The sequence below is a fragment of the Salvelinus fontinalis genome, chromosome 17 (assembly GCF_029448725.1).
Source record: "Salvelinus fontinalis isolate EN_2023a chromosome 17, ASM2944872v1, whole genome shotgun sequence".
NCBI lineage: Eukaryota > Metazoa > Chordata > Actinopteri > Salmoniformes > Salmonidae > Salvelinus > Salvelinus fontinalis.
The window spans coordinates 4917846-4939359 of NC_074681.1; the positions used below are offsets into that span (position 1 = coordinate 4917846).

At 40.9% G+C, this 21514-nt stretch overlaps 1 protein-coding gene across 1 annotated transcript; it reads right to left on the reverse strand.

The window, feature by feature from the left end:
- Positions 1–4691: 4691 nt before the first annotated feature.
- LOC129813623 (NACHT, LRR and PYD domains-containing protein 1 homolog) lies at positions 4692–20763 on the reverse strand. The gene is made up of 13 exons (XM_055865972.1): positions 18590–20763; positions 18099–18178; positions 15999–16247; positions 15789–15818; positions 13910–15656; positions 12923–13003; positions 12050–12217; positions 10845–10901; positions 10541–10633; positions 10121–10186; positions 9280–9435; positions 9093–9182; positions 4692–7079 (listed from the first exon to the last, which is right to left on the reverse strand). The coding sequence occupies exons 2-13, from the start codon at positions 18115–18117 to the stop codon at positions 6737–6739; spliced, it is 3099 nt and encodes a 1032-aa protein (XP_055721947.1). The 5' UTR covers positions 18118–18178; positions 18590–20763; the 3' UTR covers positions 4692–6736.
- Positions 20764–21514: the final 751 nt, after the last annotated feature.

The following is a 21514-nucleotide window of genomic DNA, read 5'->3' on the forward strand; positions in this document are numbered from 1 at the left end:
TTTGGATGAGCGATGGCCCATGCATACCCCACATGACATGTCACAAGAGGTCTCTTCACAGTCCCCAAGTCCAGAACAGACTATGGGAGGCACACAGTACTACATAGAGCCGTGACTACATGGAACTCTATTCCATATCAAGTAACTGACGCAAGCAGTAAAATTCGATTTAAAAAACACCTTATGGAACAGCGGGGACTGTGAAGCAACACAAACATTGGCACAGACACATGCATACACGCTAACATACACACTATACATACACATGGATTTAGTACTGTAGATATGTGGTAGTGGTGGAGTAGGGGCCTGAGGCAACACAGAGTGTTGTGAAATCTGTGAAGTAATGTTTTTACAATTGTATAAAGTACCTTAATTTTGCTGGACCCCAGGAAGAGTAGCTGTTGCTTGGCAGCATCCATAATAAATACACATACACCTCTGCTACTCTCTGTTGTTATCATCTATGCATAGTCACTTTAATAACTCTACCTAGATGTACATATTACCTCAATTAACCCGCACATTGACTCTGTACCGTTACCCCCCTGAATATAGTCTCGCTACTGTTATTTTACTGCTGCTCTTTAATTACTTGTTACTTTTATTTCTTATTCTTATCTGTATTTTTGTTTACTGCATTGTTGGTTAGGGGCTCGTAAGTAAACATTTCACTGTAAAGGTCTACACCTGTTGTATTCGGAGCATGTGACTAATAACATTTAATTTCATTTGTACTGTACAGCAGTAGTTTGTATATAGGAGGAACCATAATACAGTATAGACATATAAAGTGGGTAAAACAGTATGTAAGCATTATTTAAGTGACCATTGTTCAATGACTCTATGTACATAGGGCAGCAATCTCTAATGTGCAGGGAAGAGTATCGGGTGGTAGCCAGCTAGAACAGTGACTATGGTTCAGGGTAGAGTATCGGGTGGTAGTCACTGTTCTAGCCGGCTAAGGTTCAGGGTAGAGTATCGGGTGGTAGCCAGCTAGAACAGTGACTATGGTTCAGGGTAGAGTATCGGGTGGTAGCCAGCTAGAACAGTGACTATGGTTCAGGGTAGAGTATCGGGTGGTAGCCAGCTAGAACAGTGACTATGGTTCAGGGTAGAGTATCGGGTGGTAGTCACTGTTCTAGCCGGCTAAGGTTCAGGGTAGAGTATCGGGTGGTAGCCAGCTAGAACAGTGACTATGGTTCAGGGTAGAGTATCGGGTGGTAGCCAGCTAGAACAGTGACTATGGTTCAGGGTAGAGTATCGGGTGGTAGCCAGCTAGAACAGTGACTATGGTTCAGGGTAGAGTATCGGGTGGTAGTCACTGTTCTAGCCGGCTAAGGTTCAGGGTAGAGTATCAGGTGGTAGCCAGCTAGAACAGTGACTAAGGTTCAGGGTAGAGTATCAGGTGGTAGCCAGCTAGAACAGTGACTAAGGTTCAGGGTAGAGTATCAGGTGGTAGCCAGCTAGAACAGTGACTAAGGTTCAGGGTAGAGTATCAGGTGGTAGCCAGCTAGAACAGTGACTATGGTTCAGGGAAGAGTATCGGGTGGTAGCCAGCTAGGACAGTGACTAAGGTTCAGGGTAGAGTATCGGGTGGTAGTCACTGTTCTAGCCGGCTAAGGTTCAGGGTAGAGTATCAGGTGGTAGCCAGCTAGAACAGTGACTATGGTTCAGGGTAGAGTATCGGGTGGTAGCCAGCTAGAACAGTGACTAAGGTTCAGGGTAGAGTATCGGGTGGTAGCCAGCTAGAACAGTGACTATGGTTCAGGGTAGAGTATCGGGTGGTAGCCAGCTAGAACAGTGACTATGGTTCAGGGTAGAGTATCGGGTGGTAGTCACTGTTCTAGCCGGCTAAGGTTCAGGGTAGAGTATCAGGTGGTAGCCAGCTAGAACAGTGACTAAGGTTCAGGGTAGAGTATCAGGTGGTAGCCAGCTAGAACAGTGACTAAGGTTCAGGGTAGAGTATCAGGTGGTAGCCAGCTAGAACAGTGACTATGGTTCAGGGTAGAGTATCGGGTGGTAGCCAGCTAGAACAGTGACTAAGGTTCAGGGTAGAGTATCGGGTGGTAGCCAGCTAGAACAGTGACTAAGGTTCAGGGCAGGGTACTGGGCGGAGGCCGGCTAGTGGTGACAGTCTGATGGTTTAACAGTCTGATGGCCTGGAGATAGAAGCTGTTTCTCAGTCTCTCGGTCCCAGCTTTGATACACCTGTACTGTCTTCGCCTTCTAGATGGTAACGGGGTTCACAGGCTGTTGCTCGGTGGCTGAGGTCCTTGATGATCTTCTCTTGGCCTTTGTGACACCGGGTGCTACAGATGTCATGGAGAGCAGGCAGTGTGTCCCTGGTGATGTTTTCGGCTGATTTCACCACCCTCTGGAGAGCCCTGCGGTTGCAAACGGTGCAATTGCCATACCAGGCGGTGATACAGCCCGACAGGATGCTCTCAACATTTCATCTGTCGCAGTTCATACAGGTATTAGGGGCAAAGCCTAATTTCTTCAGCCTGCTGAGGTTGAAGAGGCACCATTGCACCTTCTTCACCATGCTGTCTGTGTGAAGGGACCATTTCAGGCTGTCAGTGATGTGCACGGCAAGGGACTTTAATCTTTTGAACCTCTGCACTGCAGCCCTGTCGATGTGGATGGGGGCATGTTCTCTCTAGTTTCTCCTTTAGTCCATCATCTGCAATCAGTTCCTTCTTTTTGTTGACGTTGAGGTACAGATTATTTTCCTGGTACCTCTCCCTGCAAGTGCTCTCACCTCCCCCCTGTAGGCTGTCTCATTGTTGTTGGTAATCAGGCTTACCACTGTTGTCATCAGAAAACTTGCTGATTGAGTTGGATACGTGCATAGACAGCAGTCATGGGTGAACAGGGAGTACAGGAGGGGGCTGAGAATGTATCCCTGTGTTGGCCCGTGTTGAGGATAAGCGTGGCGGAGGTGTTGTTGCCTAGTGCCTTCACCACTTGGGGTCGACCCGTCAGGAAGTCCATGACCCAGTTGCACAAGGAGGGGTTAAGATCCAGGGCCCTGAGCTTAGTGATGAGCTTGGAGGGCGCTGTGGCGTTGAAGGCTGAGCTGTATTCGATGAACAGCATTCTTACAGAGAAGGGTGCAATTGCAGCCAGCAATTCGGGGCATTCCTGCATATGGGCATTCCTGCATATGGGCATTCCTGCATATGGGCATTCCTGCATCTGGTCATTCCTGCATGTGGGCATTCCTGCATGTGGGCATTCCTGCATGTGGGCATTCCTGCATATGGGCATTCCTGCATCTGCAGGAACCCCTCTTTATACTTATATTGGTCAATGTTTAAGCTAGGACAGGCAGGAGACGGGGGCGCTCCAGTACGTGGCATTAATGCACAATAACGTTGGATGCCAGCTGTCGATAAACCCTCCACAAGACGGGGCGGGGGCGACAACGGTGGCTAGCTAGCCATACAACGGTAGACAGTGTCCTTCGCCCCCGTTTATCTGGCACTGTTTTCCCACAGTTCTGACGGCGAGGGCAGGTGTTCGGCAGGCGGGAGCGAAGGGCACTGTGTGTTACCTTAGCCAGCTAGTCTTCCCAGTACACAGCAGGCGGGAGGCTGGGGCGACACCGTGTTCTAGCTAGCAAGTTAAATGCATCATACGGGCCAGATTTCTTTATTTTGAAAGTTACATATAACTTGATTGCTGACATGCAAAACATTTTTGGACTATATCAACAATGGACTAATGAAACAAATACAAAATGTATTTTTTAAAGTGCAGTATAACTGCAGGACACTGCAATATAACTGCAGTATAACTGTAGTATGCTGTAAACACTGCGTCCAAAATAAAAATAAATTAATTGCAGTACAATGCAGTTTTTTCTGCTATTACTGCATCCAAAAAACACTTTCAAAACGGCAATCTTTTTTTGTAAGGGAAAATATAGTATTTGGGTGGAGCTTTTCTTTAACTAGCCTCTCAAATCACTTCATGATGGCAGAAGTGAGTGCTACGGGGTGATAGTCATTTAGTTCAGTTACCTTTGCTTTCTTGGGTACAGGAACAATGGTGGACATCTTGAAGCAAGTGGGGCAACAGACTGGGATAGGGAGAGATTGAATTTGTCTGTAAATTCTCCAGCCAGCTGGTCTGCACATGCTCTGAGGTCACAGTTTGGGATGCCATCTGAGCTGGAAGCCTTGCGAGTGTTAACACGCTTAAAATAATTTTCTCACGTCGAGAGCACACAGTCCTCATGAACATCCGTGGCTTGATGTTGTTTTCCTCGAAGCGGGCAAAGAAGGTGTTTAGATCGTCCAGAGCGAGGCATCAGCGTCTGTTTTTGTAATCCGTGATTGTCTGGAGTCCCTGCCACATACGTCTCATGTCTGAGCAGTTGAATTGCCACTCCACCTTGTCCCTGTCTAATAAATAGATGTAATGTAGGACAACGTCACAAAAATAATCAATTTGGCCTGTCGTAATCATTTAGTCTCATAATACAGAAAATGTTGGCAATTTCAAAAGAACATTACACCATATTTTGAGTTGACTGCAGGCTATAGCTAGTAAAGCCAGACAATGGCATCTTTGAAAACTCACCTCATGTAGAACATGTTGTTTTGAAATCAGTAGGTTATTTATCTTCTCAAAAAATGTATGTTAATTTAATGTAAATAACTGAGATTAGGGTGGTCCACAAAAAGAGTTTATTGGTTAATTATTCGTTCATTCAATACATCTGCAACTTTTTTTTACTCTGTTTATTCAGTTTTACACACAATTAGACAACACAGTGTAAACAATATTAATAATATACTCAATTTTTTTTTTTAAGTATAAAGATACCTTACTTTAGACAAGTTAAATACACACAGGGCAGAAGGGCACGAAGGTTAAAGCTGTAGTTCAAACAAGAACATAGCGAACACCCTGCCACTGTTCCTGTAATCAGCCGAGGGGTGGGGATGGAGAAATGCAGCCACTCACATTCACAGACAGTCATGACCACAAAGACTGACCATCAACTGGACCAGAATTTAAGTTTACAATGGTGTTTAAAAAAAAAAGCATTAAGCATACTTTTTAGGGTCTGACGGGGCAAGAGGCATAAGTTACATTCTTTAAGCATTGATGGACACACATCACCAATCTCAAGGCCTAACCCCACCAAAAAAATAAACTAGTAAGTCAGAGGTGTAATGTGGTGAGGTTGGACCCAGGTGCAGAGAAGATGAGATGAGGAATCAGTGGTTATGGATGAACATAATACTTAATACTTTACTGAGATACGGTAGCCGAAGGATCACAAAAACTCTCTCAGGAAACAAACGTACACGGTAAACAATTCAGAATTCATAATGAGTAATAGGACACACCTGAATGTCATTAATGTCTCCAGGACGGTCTCTGGCGCCCTCTGGTGACAGGTGGAACCATGACAAGAGGGAAGTCAAATAGATATTTATTTCGTTTTAATAAGAATGCCATCAGAAGGTGGACTGTTTATAGTAAGACCGGTATGGAGCCTAAGTTTCATAAAACAGTATGGAGTTCCCACGTGTACTCAATGTAATGTCTTATTTATAAGATGGGGGAACCACCATCTTCCAGTTCTGGAGTACTAGCCATCTAGCTAAAAGGGTGGTATAAAGATGGTTGCCTATGGGTAGTACTCCAAAAAGGGCTGTAAGGGGAGACGGATCTATGACAGTGCCATATCAGAGAAACATTTAAATGTTAATTCCAACCTGACAGTTTATGACAGTCCCAAAACATATGAAACAGTGTTGCTGATTCCGTTTTACATCGAACACAAGTAGGATCAAAATCTGAGAATATTCTTCCAAGTTTGGCCCCGGACTAGTGGACACACTGAACCACCTTGAAAAGTGGCAGACACTTTTATCCAAAGCAATTTTTAGTCACGCATACATTTAACTTTCAGGTGGTCATGGGAATCAAACCCACTGTCCTGGCACTGCAAGCTCCAAGCTCTACCAACTGAGCCACAGAGGAACACAAGCAGAAACCCAGGGAATACGAGAGGTTCAGAGAAATGCTGCTTGTCTCCTGCACTTAAACTCTCAGAATCACAACCACCTTTACTCACCAAGTACATTTACATGTACCGGGGATTTGACCTGGTGAAATGGTGCTGACAATGCCTTTCAATAAACAGACAGAATGTAGAAATAATCATTTACACAAACAGTATAAACACAACATATATAGTATGAACAATTACATGTAATAAAGTATTTAATTAAAAAATAATAATATCAAGAATATACATAAGTATGGTGGTAATAAATGAATGGGGGTAAAATATTATACAGTGAAGGAAGTACTGCAGTGGTAAAGTTCACATTGGCATGTATAGTGGTGCATATATAGAGATACACAGAAATGTACATATAATATTTAACAATACAGCATATTACATTGTTAATAGTGAGAACCATTCCCATAAAGACTACAATACAGGTAAGATACGTTCAGTTCATTTGGCTTAATCTTGTAGTCTTTCTAAAGTCAAAAGTTACATTTTGAAATTACCACCCCAAAAACATTTCCAGTATGTATAGTTAGTATCAGTACAAATCTAAGTGGTATTAGGATCAAAGGTATGTATCTTCACACTTGTCTTTGTCCTCCGTCTCTTGTATGCTGTATTTCTCACAATCTCTGTTGTCTTTGTCCTCTTGTTATAATTCTTATACCATCTCTGTTGTCTTCATCATGGTCACTATCCAACAACACAACACCCTTTACACTTTATATCATCTCTAGGTCTATTGCTTTCTTTCCCATTCCCCGTGGCATCACTATCGTTTTCATTCCCCGTGCCATCACTATCGCTTTCGTTCCCATTCCCCGTGCCATCACTATCGCTTTCGTTCCCATTCCCCGTGCCATCACTATCGCTTTCGTTCCCATTCCATGTGTCATCAATACCGCTTTCGTTCCCATGCCTTAACACAATCTCTATGAATGATTCTCCATGTAGAGCGAGTAAAACGTTGTCATTACAACTGAGCCTCATGTCCTTCTCCTCAGAGCACTGGTCAGCAAGCTTCGTGCATCTCCTCCTGCAGAGGTAAGGGATGATTAACACCTGAAGAGATCTAGTGGCACACCGTATTATTAACTTCAGTTGATTAATTTGTTTATTTAAGCCTCAGATAACTGATACATAAGAGATAATCAACGAGGGGCTATGCGTTCTATGGAAAATAAGGAACGACGTGGAAGGTGTGTTACACGACGCGCTAGCGAAGTGGACTGACCTTCCACGCCGTGTTGCCAACTTCTCAGTAAGGAAAGTAGCTATTGGCTGTCCTAAGTTACTAGAAGTTGCTAAATGACGTCATCACCTAATTTGCATAATTGGCCATGTGCATGTAATTGTGATGGACGCTGTAGGAGAGAGAGGAATAACGTCGCGGGAGAGACAAAGTGAGTAAAAAACACTTTAAATATGTTTAGAACTACAAATGAACTTTCTTCTGTCGATTGTATTTTTTTGGTTACAATTCCAACCCTCCTCCTCTATCCGGGTTTGGGACCGGCAAAAGTGACCCAAAAGAGACACTCTGGCAGAGTTACTTAGTTTTTATTAAATTTGTGCTTTGGGACAGGGGTGGGGCCCACGGCGGAACCCGCTGCTCGTTGAGAAGAGTAAGAACGATACGTGCTTTCACGTCAGAGTCTCCAAAAGTCTCCAATAACACCAGAAAAAGTCGCTAAATTTGTCGCAAGACCCTTTTTTGAAAATGTGTCGCTAGAGGGGTCTGAAAACTCGCTAAATACAGCGACAAAGTTGGCAACACTGCTTCCACAGAGTTGCATTACTTTCTAGAGCCCCGATTTGATTATCCCTTTTATACCATGGCTATAATTTAACACATTTGCCGCTAGACATTTGTTCATTTGCTGGTAAAAATGTGTTCATCATTCACTGAAGTGCAGTAGCTTGCAAGTTTACTAGATGGCTAAGGTAGTTGCCATGGTAACCAAACAGGCTTGCTAGTTTAGCTAACCAAACCATCAGTCCTAGCTTGCCATTATGAAAATCAAATTCAACAATGCCAATAATGTTTCCAATTCGACTTTTGCTTTCAAAAGCAGCTCAAAATAGAACATGTAAGAATGAACTATAGCCATTGAATTCTACCTTATAGGGAATTATCCAATGGGTGGGTCTAATACTGAATGCTGATTGGTCAAATCCGCATTCCAGCAGGTGTCTATTCCACAAATTACCACCGGCTAAATCTATTACTTTAAAATGTCTATTTACTCTGTTCCATCTGACTGCGCAATCCACTGTCTCATCAGCCCAGCCAGGCAAATTATAAACTTGATCTCCACTATAAAAATGATATGCAGCTAGTTTGCAGTCTTTCCAGCTTCAGTTTGAAGTGATTGTGTTAGCTGTGTTGTTAGCTAGCTCCTCTGAACAACTGTGTCCTGACAAGAAAGCATATGTTCTATGCCAGGCGAAATCACATATCATTAGCTCATTGTTCGGGATGTATACAAAATAAATGTCACTAGAAAACAACTCAAACAAACGCAAATTCCGCTAATTTTCTGTTATTCTGGCTGCACTGATCGACATGACTAAGTAAGCTGTAGCTGGCTAGCTAATTTTCCAGTCAGTGTGGAATTGGAAAATTTAGAACGAACGACTAGGTTGCGTCCATAGATACAGAACAAAAAGACTTAACGACTGGGCCATGCCCCTGGCAACCGAACGAACGACCAGGTGGCTTGGATAGCAACCCTAGATTTGACTCGGGACTAAATCTTGTGGAATTATGAAATAGTATGAATAAATGTATCAGAATAATGTTTTTTATGAAAATATGTCAATTATTATTTGGTAATCCGTTGTAAAAAAGTGATAATGCCCGAGAATATGGTGTTTGAAGGATATATAATTGCACAGTTTGCCGGCCCTCAACATGTCAATATATCCTCCAAACACAGGCTTCTTGGGCCATATAATGCCCGCCTTAGAATGCTCTTCAAGCCAATCAGAAACAAGTATTCATCAATGCCATGGTATAACATATAATATACAGTAAGTACATGCATACCCCAAGAGAAGTAACTGGCAATCTGGGCGCCTCTTCGATTCACGTAAGCATTGTATTCCTTCCTCCAATAAGAAACCGTTTACTTGAAGGCTAAGAGAGAAAGAAAATAGAGGTTTCATGAGTGGAACAGTAACACTGAAACAAATATAAGAACACAGACAATGATAGTATTGTAGGTTGGACTCACATTATGTCCTTCAGGTTGAAACAGGCCTGGCTCAGACTGACTATACTGGCAGCACACCTCTCTGTCAAGCTGCTCACCAACAGATCTATTCCCTCCAGAGAGGTTTGAGAGTGTAGCAGCGAGATCAGTTCGTCAGCATGCTCATCCCACTCTGGCCTGGTAGAGGTCATTCATGTGACACAAACATAGACACAGACACCATTAAAATCTTTGACATATTTTTGTTTGTGTGCAGATATGTAATAGTATGGCCGGGATTTAATCCGAGGCGTGTTATAGAGCAGAGCACTAGACAGCATCGTTTTTAAAGCAAATTCGCTACCATTGGCAGAGACCGCATTCATAATAAACACTGCAGATGTTGGCTCAAGTATAAATGACCTTTAAAAGGCTCATTGTCAGCTGTCCAGTGTGCTTCTCTATAACAGTGTCTGCCTGTGTGTGTGTGTGTGTGTGCATGTAGTATTGAGATTTAAATTGAAGACAGTAGTCTTTACTTATGCTGCAGAGTTTGACATAGCTGATTGATGCGTCTCCAGTCAAATACAACATCGCCGTATAGGGACAATTCAACGCTGATAAGTGCTGACTGTAGACCTTCAGGCCCTACGCCGCATCTGAGAGGCCTGCCTATTTGTAAGCTGTACACATGAATGTATACCAATGAATGTTTATTCACTGTCTGGCTACAGTATGTTGAGCAAAGTGAATCACTATATGGCAGCAAGTCACATCAATTATATGAAATGCAATTAAACATAAAAAAAAATCACCAGAGTTTCAATTTGAGATTTTCAAAATAAGGAATATTCAGGAAGTATAATTTATTAGTCTCCCTTACGTTACCCTCCAATTGTCTGTAGGGTAGGGTAATGCGTACTTGTCAGCCCAACGACTCACTCTCAACCTGTCATCAGGAGCAAAAAAAATAACATTTTTCACTGTACTACTCCAAACCTTTATATGAGGAAGATAAACTGTAGATTATTTGTGATATAATATGACCTACTTAGTGATGTCATAGATAAACTAGAGTGCGTCAAGTACAATAATATTTCTTAACTACAGCTATAGGATCAAAATGTGTCAGCTCACTGAGTTTTAACCTAGGCATTGGCACGGGAAGTCTTCAGGTCTCAGAAAGAGTTACTCATCACTTGAGTGTGCTTCAACGAATCATCTTCATAACACGTACAATAAATTCAGATATCTGCTGTGAAATGTGTGATTTGCGGTATTAGAGATGTGAAATTATACTTACTGCACTCCAGTCAAACGGTAGCCAGATGTTCTGATGGAGTCACAGATCATTTTCATCTCTGGCACTTTTATCCAAAGAACAATTTGGGGGGCTCTTCACAAACAAGAGATTTTTTTAAATGATTGCATGAATAATTGAATTAACAAGATGCGTACTGTAAACACCAGATACAACACAGAAAATTATTTTCACAAACAAAATCTCTTCATCCACTCGAGGCAGTTATTCAAATTCAATCAAATACACATTTCTACATTCATTTCAACTGAAAACCAAAATACAATTAATATTAAAAGATACTCACCGTACTCCATCTTTCTGTAGCTGGCCACTCAAAAAAACATTCCCACAACTATGAAGCCTGAGGAAACAGTGATACGTCATATTCTTGTGAATTTAATAGACAGTATTATTGTGGAAATTATGTATTGTTCAATTTTGGCAACACTTCCCATCAATCTCTATGAATATCCTCATAATGCATTAAGCACATTTATAATGCCTTATGAGCAATGCATAAAGCATTGTGATGCATGACATACAGTAGTCGCTAACAACTGCTTACAAACATCTACAGTAGGACTACATTTCAATGACATGTTAGTCATTTAGCAGAAGCTCTTATCCAGAGCGATTTACAGCTAATAGATTCATGCTAGTTGCGACAACCACATATCACATGTCAGAGTAGGTAAAACTTGCAAGTCAAGTGCAAGATTTTCCATAGGTTTACAAATGATTTCATAAGAATGACCACGTTCATATAGCATTATGATCAAGGCTGTATAATGTCTTATGAATCAAAGTGTTATAATGCCCTATAGAAAAAGCTCAACAGGAAAGGAAATATTGCATTATACAGTACATGCTCATTCAGGGGATGGCTATATTGTCAACAGATCTTCAGTTTCTGGGTAATTTCTTGCATGGAATAGCCTTCATTTCTCAGAACAAGAATAGACTGATGAGTTTCAGAAGAAAGTTCTTTGTTTCTGGCCATTTTGAGCCTGTAATCGAACCCACAAATGCTGATGCTCCAGATACTAAACTAGTCTAAAGAAGGCCAGTTTTATTGCTTCTTTAATCAGAACAACAGTTATCAGCTGTGCTTACATAATTGCAAAAGGGTTTTCTAATGATCAATTAGCCTTTTAAAATGATAAACTTGGATTAGCTAACACAACGTGCCATTGGAACACAGGAGTGATGGTATCTGATAATGGGCCTCTGTACGCCTATGTAGATATTCCATTAAAAATCAGCAGTTTCCAGCTACAATAGTCATTTACAACATTAACAATGTCTACACTGTATTTCTGATCAATTTGATGTTATTTTAATGGACAAAAAAATTGCTTTTCTTTCAAAAACAAGGACATTTCTAAGTGACCCCAAACTTTTGAACGGTAGCTTGAGGCATTCTGCTGTTTTCAAAGACAATCAATTAAATTAAATATTGTATGATATATAATCAGTTGATTGGGAGCTAAAATAAAAGTTCAGACTTACTTTATCAGATCCAAGTCTGCATGTGCCTTACTGATGAGGAACATGAATTTGTCAGCTGTATTGCTGGTGATGGACTTCACTCCAATTTCAACGTTTCTGGGTTTGTGTTTAGTGAGAGCAACAAGCAAGTCCTGTACTTTCTCATCAGAGAAGTTGTTCTCACTCAGACTGAAAAATACAGACAAACTGGAGTTAGGCACAGAGAGCAACATAAACAATCCTTCTCAAAACATTCAGAGTAACAGAAACGTTTCTTCTCAACATTCAGAGTAACAGAAACGTTTCTTCTCAAAACATTCAGAGTAACAGAAACGTTTCTTCTCAAAACATTCAGAGTAACAGAAACGTTTCTTCTCAAAACATTCAGAGTAACAGAAACGTTTCTTCTCAAAACATTCAGAGTAACAGAAACGTTTCTTCTCAAAACATTCAGAGTAACAGAAACGTTTCTTCTCAAAACATTCAGAGTAACAGAAACGTTTCTTCTCAAAACATTCAGAGTAACAGAAACGTTTCTTCTCAAAACATTCAGAGTAACAGAAACGTTTCTTCTCAAAACATCCAGAGAGTAACAAACATTCCATCTAAATGCAATATTTCTTTATCAAATAAATAAATGAATCTGGTTATCAAACTTAATGAAGGATGTTTGTTGAAGGTTTGTGTGAACCATCACTAATAGCAGACTAGTGTGGTTTGAATAATGTTGTTTCAAAGTAGTAGACTGATGGTAGAAAAGTTGAGAAATTATTATTCATATAATTGGTATGAATTGAGCTGAGGTTGTTGATGTAGAGATGCAGTAAATTAAACTGAAAAACTGTTTATGGTGAATAAGGTATGATGTTACAGTAAAGATCATGTGATTCTTACTCCAGCTCCAAACTCTTTCCTTCTCCCAGCGCTGTCAACAGATCATCTAAATCATCATCGGCTAGGTCGTCCACCTCCAACCTACAAAGTGTTCCCCAAAAAAACATGAAGTGACTGATATGTCAGAAAGAATTAATCGAAGAGTTAAAATTGTAAAAATATATATATAAAACAGGTTGTTTGAATCCCGGATGCTGATTAATTGATAGCAGGGAGTTATTCACGATAATTCCCGCAAAATGCCATGATGCCTTAATTCCATTTAAAGTATCAATGTGCATCCACTTTCCTGTAGCCCAGATAGGCCTTCATAAAAAAGTTTCTAAACATCATTTCCACATGCTTCTTGCCTGGTTTGGTTCAGCTGGGGTTAATAACATAAGCCTCGCTGTGTGCCTAACCAACATGTTGTATTTATTTTTCAGAGCTTCTCAGAGCCAGGTGAATTCATTTATCTGAATCATTATAACGGATAAATCCAAATAAATGTCAACACTAAAACGAAGGTAAAGCAAATGAAAATGCACATAGTTTGTTGTCATTTCAGCTGCTTGATGTGATCGTGTGTACAAAGGCTAGCTAGCTAGATAGCCAACTAAAGCTGAGGAGAAGTAACGTTTGCCTAGCAATCTTCCATGACTATATTATTCAGCTGGTTTTTGCCTATTTATAAATGATTTATTAAATAATGATTTATTGAAGTTCTTGTCTCATCATCATTGAACCTATGGTAGCTAGCTAGATGCCATTGATTTTGGCTTCACCCTCGGCCGAAGAACATCCCTTAGGTCGGGAGTTATCACATGATAATCCCCGGGTTCTCATGGCTTATTACTTAAATATCCATTATGGAAATGATCTCCCTTGGCTCCATTGATGAGGTTGCAGGAGAAACTGAGCATAATTCAGTTTACATTATTTATTCAAAATCAAAAACATTGGTAAAAATAGGCTATCTATATTAAAAGGACAAGCAACAATACTCACACAAGAGCTTTACATTTCTGCAATGCTGGCAGAAGGATTTTCATGCTCTCTGCAGTTAAATTGCACCCACTCAGTTCAAGACATTCGATGGACTTGCAATGCTGAAGACAATACATCAACACCCAACAGTCTGTTTTCTTCAGGGGACTTCCTGACATATTAATGTCTGTGTATGTGTCCATGGCTTCTTTAACAAAATCATCTGCATGCAGCTCATATAGACAATGAAATGTGAAAAGCTGCATTGTACGTCTAACGATTTGATCCTCCTTTCCTTTTTCAATGACTTCCAGAATAAAATGTTTGAGCTGGGTCCAGATTCCTTGAGAACAAGAGATGTGTTTTTCCTCCAGTCGTTTTACAACGTCCTTGTTTAAGATGCCAAAGAGAAATTGAACAATGGGTAGGAGGTGAAAGGGTAGGAGGTGAAAGGGTAGGGGGTGAAAGGGGTACGGTCCACGTCGAACCTTAGAAAGTAGCTCTCTAACTTTCCCCTGAGCTTCCTCATCACCCAGTAACACGTATGAGAGGGCTGTGAAAAACTCCTGGAAGCTGAGGTGCATGAAGCTGTACATAGTGGTCTGACTTACTCTCTTCTTCTGGAGAACCTTACACAAGAATGGGACTTTGGAAGGATCTGACACGGTCTGTGACACACTATCATGGTCAAATAACACTTGCTGCTCTTCCATTCCCTTTTCTGCCAGCTTGCCTAGTCCTTGGAGGATGGTAAGAGCTGACTGACCCAAATCCTGACAGTGGTGCTTCAACAGAGTGTCAACAAATTCAACAAAGATGGAGGTGGTGGTCTCCAGTGATTGTATCATCTCTGTGCCTTCATCAAACTGCTCCCTATAAACTGTGCAAATGATCCAGCAGATGACTGGAATGAAACATGCGGTGAAAAGGGTTTCATTTTTCCTCACAGAGTCATAGGCTTGATGTGAGTGTTGCTTCTGTTTGAAGAACTTCTCAAAGTAGACCTTCACGCCTTCCTCAGAAAAGCCCAATATCTCAGCGTATCTCACTGGATGTTTGACCACTTTTAGTTTTTCCAACGCTGTGGACCTGGTGGTAACAAGCATGAAGGACTCGGGCAAGATCTGTCTCCGTATCAGACCACTCAGTGTCACTTCAGGGGAGCATTGTGTCCACAGGTCCCTGGGAAGGGAGTCTTTAGGTACATCAAGTGAGAATTTGAGCTCATCAAAGCCGTCTACCAGGAAGAGAACCCTCTCAGGAGACTGGCAGAGGACGTGCTTGATCATTGATGATGAACTTTGATTGTAGTTCAGCAGATCTATCACACTTTTATTTCCAGTGGCCTTGTTCAGTTCTCTGCACCTCAGGTGAAAAACAAAGTCAAATCGGTCTTCGTAAAGTCTTCCAAACGCCCAGTCAGACATGATCTTCTGTGTGGTAAATGACTTGCCAGTTCCAGAGTGGCCCTGCAGTATCACTGTTCTCTGAATGTCTCCATGCTCGTCTGGATCAAACAGCCTCTCCACTTTGGTACTCTTGTAGGTCTCGCTGTCCCTCTGGTCCATGACTTGATAAAAGTTCTGTCCTCTGGAGCGGATCTCCTCCTCTCTCTCTCTCTGCTGACGGTGTTTCTGGATGATCAGGGGCTCAGTGTAACGGTCATCTAGCTTCACATGTTCTCCAGGGAGAGAGTTGTACTCCTGCACTGTGGCATATTCACCTCTGATGAATTCCTTGTAGTTTAGGCGTATTGTGCTATTGTTCTCTACACATTGATACAATAACAGAAAGGCAATTAATAATTTTACAAAACTTTTTCTGTTGAAAACAATGTTTAAATCATATTATTTGAATCATTAATTTTAACATTTAAAAATGTGGAAAAGACATGGCTTACCTCGTTGATCTCCTTGTTTGATGTGGAATTCTATATACATGATACAAATGATGAATAAATACCTCACATTAAATTCTTATTACAGTACAAGATATTGTTATGGCAGACTCAATTTTCAAAAACGCAACAGTCAGTTTGGGCAGGGCACTGTTTCACCTTCCTGTTCAACTTGGCTCTCAAGATTACATGTCTGTGTACATCTTCACTCACCCAAGTCCTGGACCAGATTAGGTTCATGCTCCCTCAGCATGGAGAGAAAGGTAGATTTCACTTTGTTTCCTCCAGAGTGGAGGGCTGTAAAGAGCTCCCTCATTTTGTCCTGATTAGTCCTGGCAGCACTGATGTTGGAGTACACCTCTTCATGGATCATGTTCTGAGAGAGTAGGTCTTCAGCTATAGGCATCACCATGGTGACCCTCTGAATGAGATCGGACCTGTACTTGTCCACGAACTGAGCACCTGTAGAGGGCACAGGTTAAACTTCATTATTATCAAGAATATACAGATTATTTACCCTTTAACTGGCACAGCAAGAAGAAAATCATCTGGATTTTTTTTCTTTCTGCAAAATATGTGTATTTAGCCTCAGTAAATTCATTTTTGTTAGCATTACTTCAACTTTGATAGATAATGCATTGCAAGCAACTCAACCACGATGCATCTCAACCAGGCGGTTGAGTTGACCAATTAGAGTATACAAATTTTGGATTGGAATTAGCGTGAAGTTTTTAAATCTAAAAAATGACTGTCTTCTTCATTTACTGTACCTTTAATGGAAGACAGGATACATGAGGATGGATATGAAATGTGATACATTTGTGTGTCAAAATATGAATATTCAAATGCGTGTAAATTAATGCATTTTCAGTTTATATGCTTAGAATACGAGTACAATTACATGTACTGGATGATATTGTGAAACACATTGAAGATAACAGACAGACAGTAACTAATTAAATGGATTTTAAAGGATTTTTGTATTTGCACAGACAAAAAAATCCCATAACAATATTTCTCCATAGTCCATTATCACTAGCTTTGACTGAAAAGCATTCCTTTAATGGGCAGCTCAACTGCCTGGTAGAGCATATTTTTCAAGAGTACTTAAAAAAAATAATAACTTATTATTAATTTACTCATTCTTAAATTATGTTTTAGAGGTCAACAACATTTTACAAACTTGCAATTTCCCATTTTATACACAATTATTTTCATTTTGTGGGGGTAAATGAGGTTCGGGTTTGCTCATGTTCACTTCCTCGATTTGAACCATCTTTGAATGTGTGTTTCTAAAAATATTGGAGTCCGAAGATGAAAACAATATGACCATTTTACTAAATGGCATTGGTTGAGACGATAAAATATGCCAAATAAAATATATATGTTTAATTTAATTTGAAATTGGTTTAAAATAACCGCCGGATCGAACTGCCTGTTAAAAAGGTTAGAAATGGCACGTCATCTTGGTTGATTATCATCTTGTTTACAGGCGTGGGTTACATACATGTCCTGTGAATTGCAAAACAATTATTAGGGCAGATTCTGCAGCATCATAATTCTGCTCAGTTCAATAGCTGACCACAAGATGGTACTGTAGGCTACTACTTTGACATGTGGTACGGTATAATCAAGTGGTATGGTATAATAAACAGCAGACTACACACACTACACAAGTTTTGCTGCAAGTAGTTGGTAGAGTTTGGTATTTGAGGGTTTTGGCGTGGGTGGTAGTTGTGGATCGGGGTTGGACTTAGCCTGCTGGCAGGGCCAACCCCCCAAGGTTGTGCTGGCCATCCTGCTGGTGGGGGCAGCTTCTGGTAGTGAACCAAGGTTTAGATGGACCCAGGACATCACTGAGGACTATGTCAGGACCTATTTACGACGTTCTCAGGACTTTCATTTTGCTAGTCTTTAAGTCGTCACGTGATTGTCCCAAGAGAACATTCTCTCTGGGACCTTTGTGTAATTCCTGGTTTCAGGACCTTCTTGAGTCCAGGTGACCATGACACAATGTCCCAACCATGACACAACCTCCCAAGAATGTCCTAAAATCTTCCCAGAGGACGTCCCCGGGACTAACCGGGAACTAGACAAATCTTCTAGGAGACCATGACACAACGTCCTGACGACTTTAGGAGACCATTTTGTGATGTCCCGGGGACGTCCTAACGACTCGTTGTTGTTTGCAGGGAAGCTTAAAGCTCTCTTCCTGAAACTCTGTTATAAACATATAACCTCAGGATTGACTGGAGCTATAGTAGTGAATTAGTATAGTTCTGTATAGTCTCACCATATCCAAGTCTAACTTACTGTGTTCAGACGACTCCATTTTGCTCTCAGGAAAGGTCACACCTCAGCACGAAGTCATCTGTCTCTTCACTGGTTGTCTACTAGGGAAAGAATCAGTAAGGTACTGCAATTATATGCCCATGCAATATATCAAATCAAATGTATTTATAAAGCCCTCACATCAGCTGATATCTCAGTGCTGTACAGAAACCCAGCCTAAAACCCCAAACAGCAAGCAATGCAGGTGTAGAAACACGGTGGCTAGGAAAAACTCCCTAGAAAGGCCAGAACCTAAGAAGAAACCTAGAGAGGAACCAGGCTATGAGGGGTGGCCAGTCCTCTTCTGCTGTGCGGGGTGGAGATTATAACAGAACATGGCCAAGATGTTCAAATGTTCATAGATGACCAGCACGGTCAAATAATAATAATCACAGTGGTTGTCGAGGGTGCCACAGGTCAGTACTTCAGGAGTAAATGTCAGTTGACTTTTCATAACCGATCATTCAGAGTACCTCTACCGTTCCTGCTGTCTCTGGACAGTTGATAACAGCAGGTCTGGGACAGGTAGCACGTCCGGTGAACAGGTCAGGGTTCCATAGCCACAGGCAGAACAGTTGAAACTGAAGTAACAGCACGACCAGGTGGATTGGGGACAGCAAGGAGTCATCAGGCCAGGTAGTCCTGAGGCATGGTCCTAGGGCTCAGGTCCTCCGAGAGAAAGAAAGAGAGAAAGAAAAAGAGAGAGAATTAGAGAGAGCATACTTAAATTCACACAGGACACCGGATAAGACAGGAGAAATACTCCAGATTTCTAATGAATAAAACAGACTGACCCTAGACCCCCAACATAAACTATTGCAGCATAAATACTGGAGGCTGAGACAGGAGGGGTCGGGAGACACTGTGGCCCCGTCCGACGATACCCCGTATATTAGATAACACGTATTTGGAGTATAGGAGTATTTGACAGTTAAGAAATACAAAAGGAGGACCAAGGTACTTTTAATAAAATTAAAATGCCTTCATTGGTATGGAATGTTCAATGGAGAAAAAAATCCATGCAAGCAGTTTTTAAATGTTTGTTCCATTTAACATGCTGTAACAACAAAAGCATTTTAATTATATGAAGTATGTTTTTTTAGACGACCAATGAACCAAAGATCACCTTCTATTTACAAATGTCTACTGTATCATAGCAGCACTTCCTTACCTTCTTCTTGTCAACAAGATATTAAAACTAGTTTACTTACTTCAGGTTGAAATGTCTGGTTTTCTTTGTCTCTTTGTGGCCCACAAATGCTCAATGTCAGTCCAGTTTCTTTTGTCCCAGTTTTCTACAGGAGGCTCACCTTAAGGGTTGGGCTTATTTGACTTTACACTACCTGAAAAATTACACATTCCGTTTGCAATTCTATCATGTCCTAACCTGTTTCCAATACGTTTTAACTGTAGTCATAAAAAATAAAAAAACGATGCTAAAAACTAAACATGGTCTAAAATGTACTCCAAGCTAGCTTTTTCATGTTATTTTTCCCACAGTTGTTACATGATTTGCCATATGCTGGGCATTTTTTTGGCTTGTGGATAAATCCACATTTTCCACATGTAGTGTTTTGATTTCTCTCTTTTGCTTGTTTTTGTTTTGTAAGGCGTTGTGTGTTGTGCTCCTCTCTTTTTATTGAATACACTGGCGTCTAATCCCTGCACAGCTCTTTAGCTTGTGCTCTGGTGGTTTCAGTTGGTCCACACATATTCACTGCTTTATCCAAAGTTAAATCTTGCTCACGCAGCAATCTCTCCTTGAGTCCATTATCAAGTATTCCACAGACTATCCTGTCTTTCACTAGTGAGTCTTTCAGATTTTCGAATTCACACGTTTTACTCAGTGTGTTCAGCTCAGCCAAATACTGGTCAAAACTGAGTCCCTGTTTCTGATCATTCTGATCATGCCTTTTGCACACATTGTATATAGATTCTCTTTTTTCTACCATGTTATTGACTTGTTTATTGTTTACTCCATGTGTAACTCTGTGTTGTTGTCTGTTCACACTGCTATGCTTTATCTTGGCCAGGTCGCAGTTGCAAATGAGAACTTGTTCTCAACTAGCCTACCTGGTTAAATAAAGGTGAAATAAAAAAAATAAAAATGAGAGAAAAACTTGTATCTCTCAAACGTGACGTTCTGGCTTGGTACAAAGTACTCCTCAAATTTATCCATTAGCACAGTCAATGTCAAGTTTGCCTCTTCTTGCTGAAAGCTATTGTAAATGTCCAATGCATCCTCTCCAATAACATGCAGAAAAATGGAAGCTTTCAATTTGTCATCATCTCCTCCTGCACCACTGGCTGCTGGGTAACAGGTATATGTTGAATCTCTGCTTGAAACGTTTCCAATTGTCAGCTAGATTGCCTGTTAATGAGGAGATGGCACGTGGGTACCTGCTTCTATAAACCAATGAGGAGATGGGAGAGGCAGGACTTGCAGCGCGATCTGCGTCAGAAATAGAACTGACTTCTATTTTAGCCCTTGGCAATGCAGACGCTCGTTGGCAGTGTGGGTGCAATAATTGAATATAGATTTCTACATTTATGCACGCGACGCAAGCGGTGTAGTCAGCCTGTTAGCTGTAGAACGTCATCTAAAAAATTGCACCAACACCACTACAAATATATTTTTCTTTGTTGGTCCAAAATTACACGCTGATTAAGAAAAAATGGCAAATGACATTGCTCTTATCAATCTAGTGGCGCAGTGGTCTAACGCACTGCATCTCAGTGCTAGAGGCGTCACTACAGACCCTGGTTCGATTACAGGCTGTATCACAAACGGCAATTGGGAGTCCCATAGGGCAGCGCACAATTGACCAAACGTCGTCCTGGGTAGGGTTTGGCCGGGGTAGGCCGTCATTGTAAATAAGTTGTAATTATAAGTTGTAATTATAAGTTGTTACGTGGTTTGCAAGTTGTTACGTGTTTTGCATGTTGTTACGTGTTTTGCATGTTACGTGTTTTGCATGTTGTTACATGTTTTGCATGTTGTTACGTGTTTTGCATGTTGTTACGTGTTTTGCATGTTACGTGTTTTGCATGTTACGTGTTTTGCATGTTGTTACGTATTTTGCATGTTACGTGTTTTGCATGTTACGTGTTTTGCATGTTACGTGTTTTGCATGTTGTTACGTGTTTTGCATGTTACGTGTTTTGCATGTTGTTACGTGTTTTGCATGTTGTTACATGTGTTTTACATGTTGTTACAGCGCCTTCAGAAATTATTAACACCCCTTGACTTTTTCCACATTTTTTTGTAACAGTCTGAATTAACAGTGGATTAAATTGAGATTTAGTGTCAGTGATCTACACACAACATCCCATAATGTCAAAGCGAATTATGTTTTTAGAAATGTTAAAACATGAAAAGCTGAAATGTTTTCAGTCAA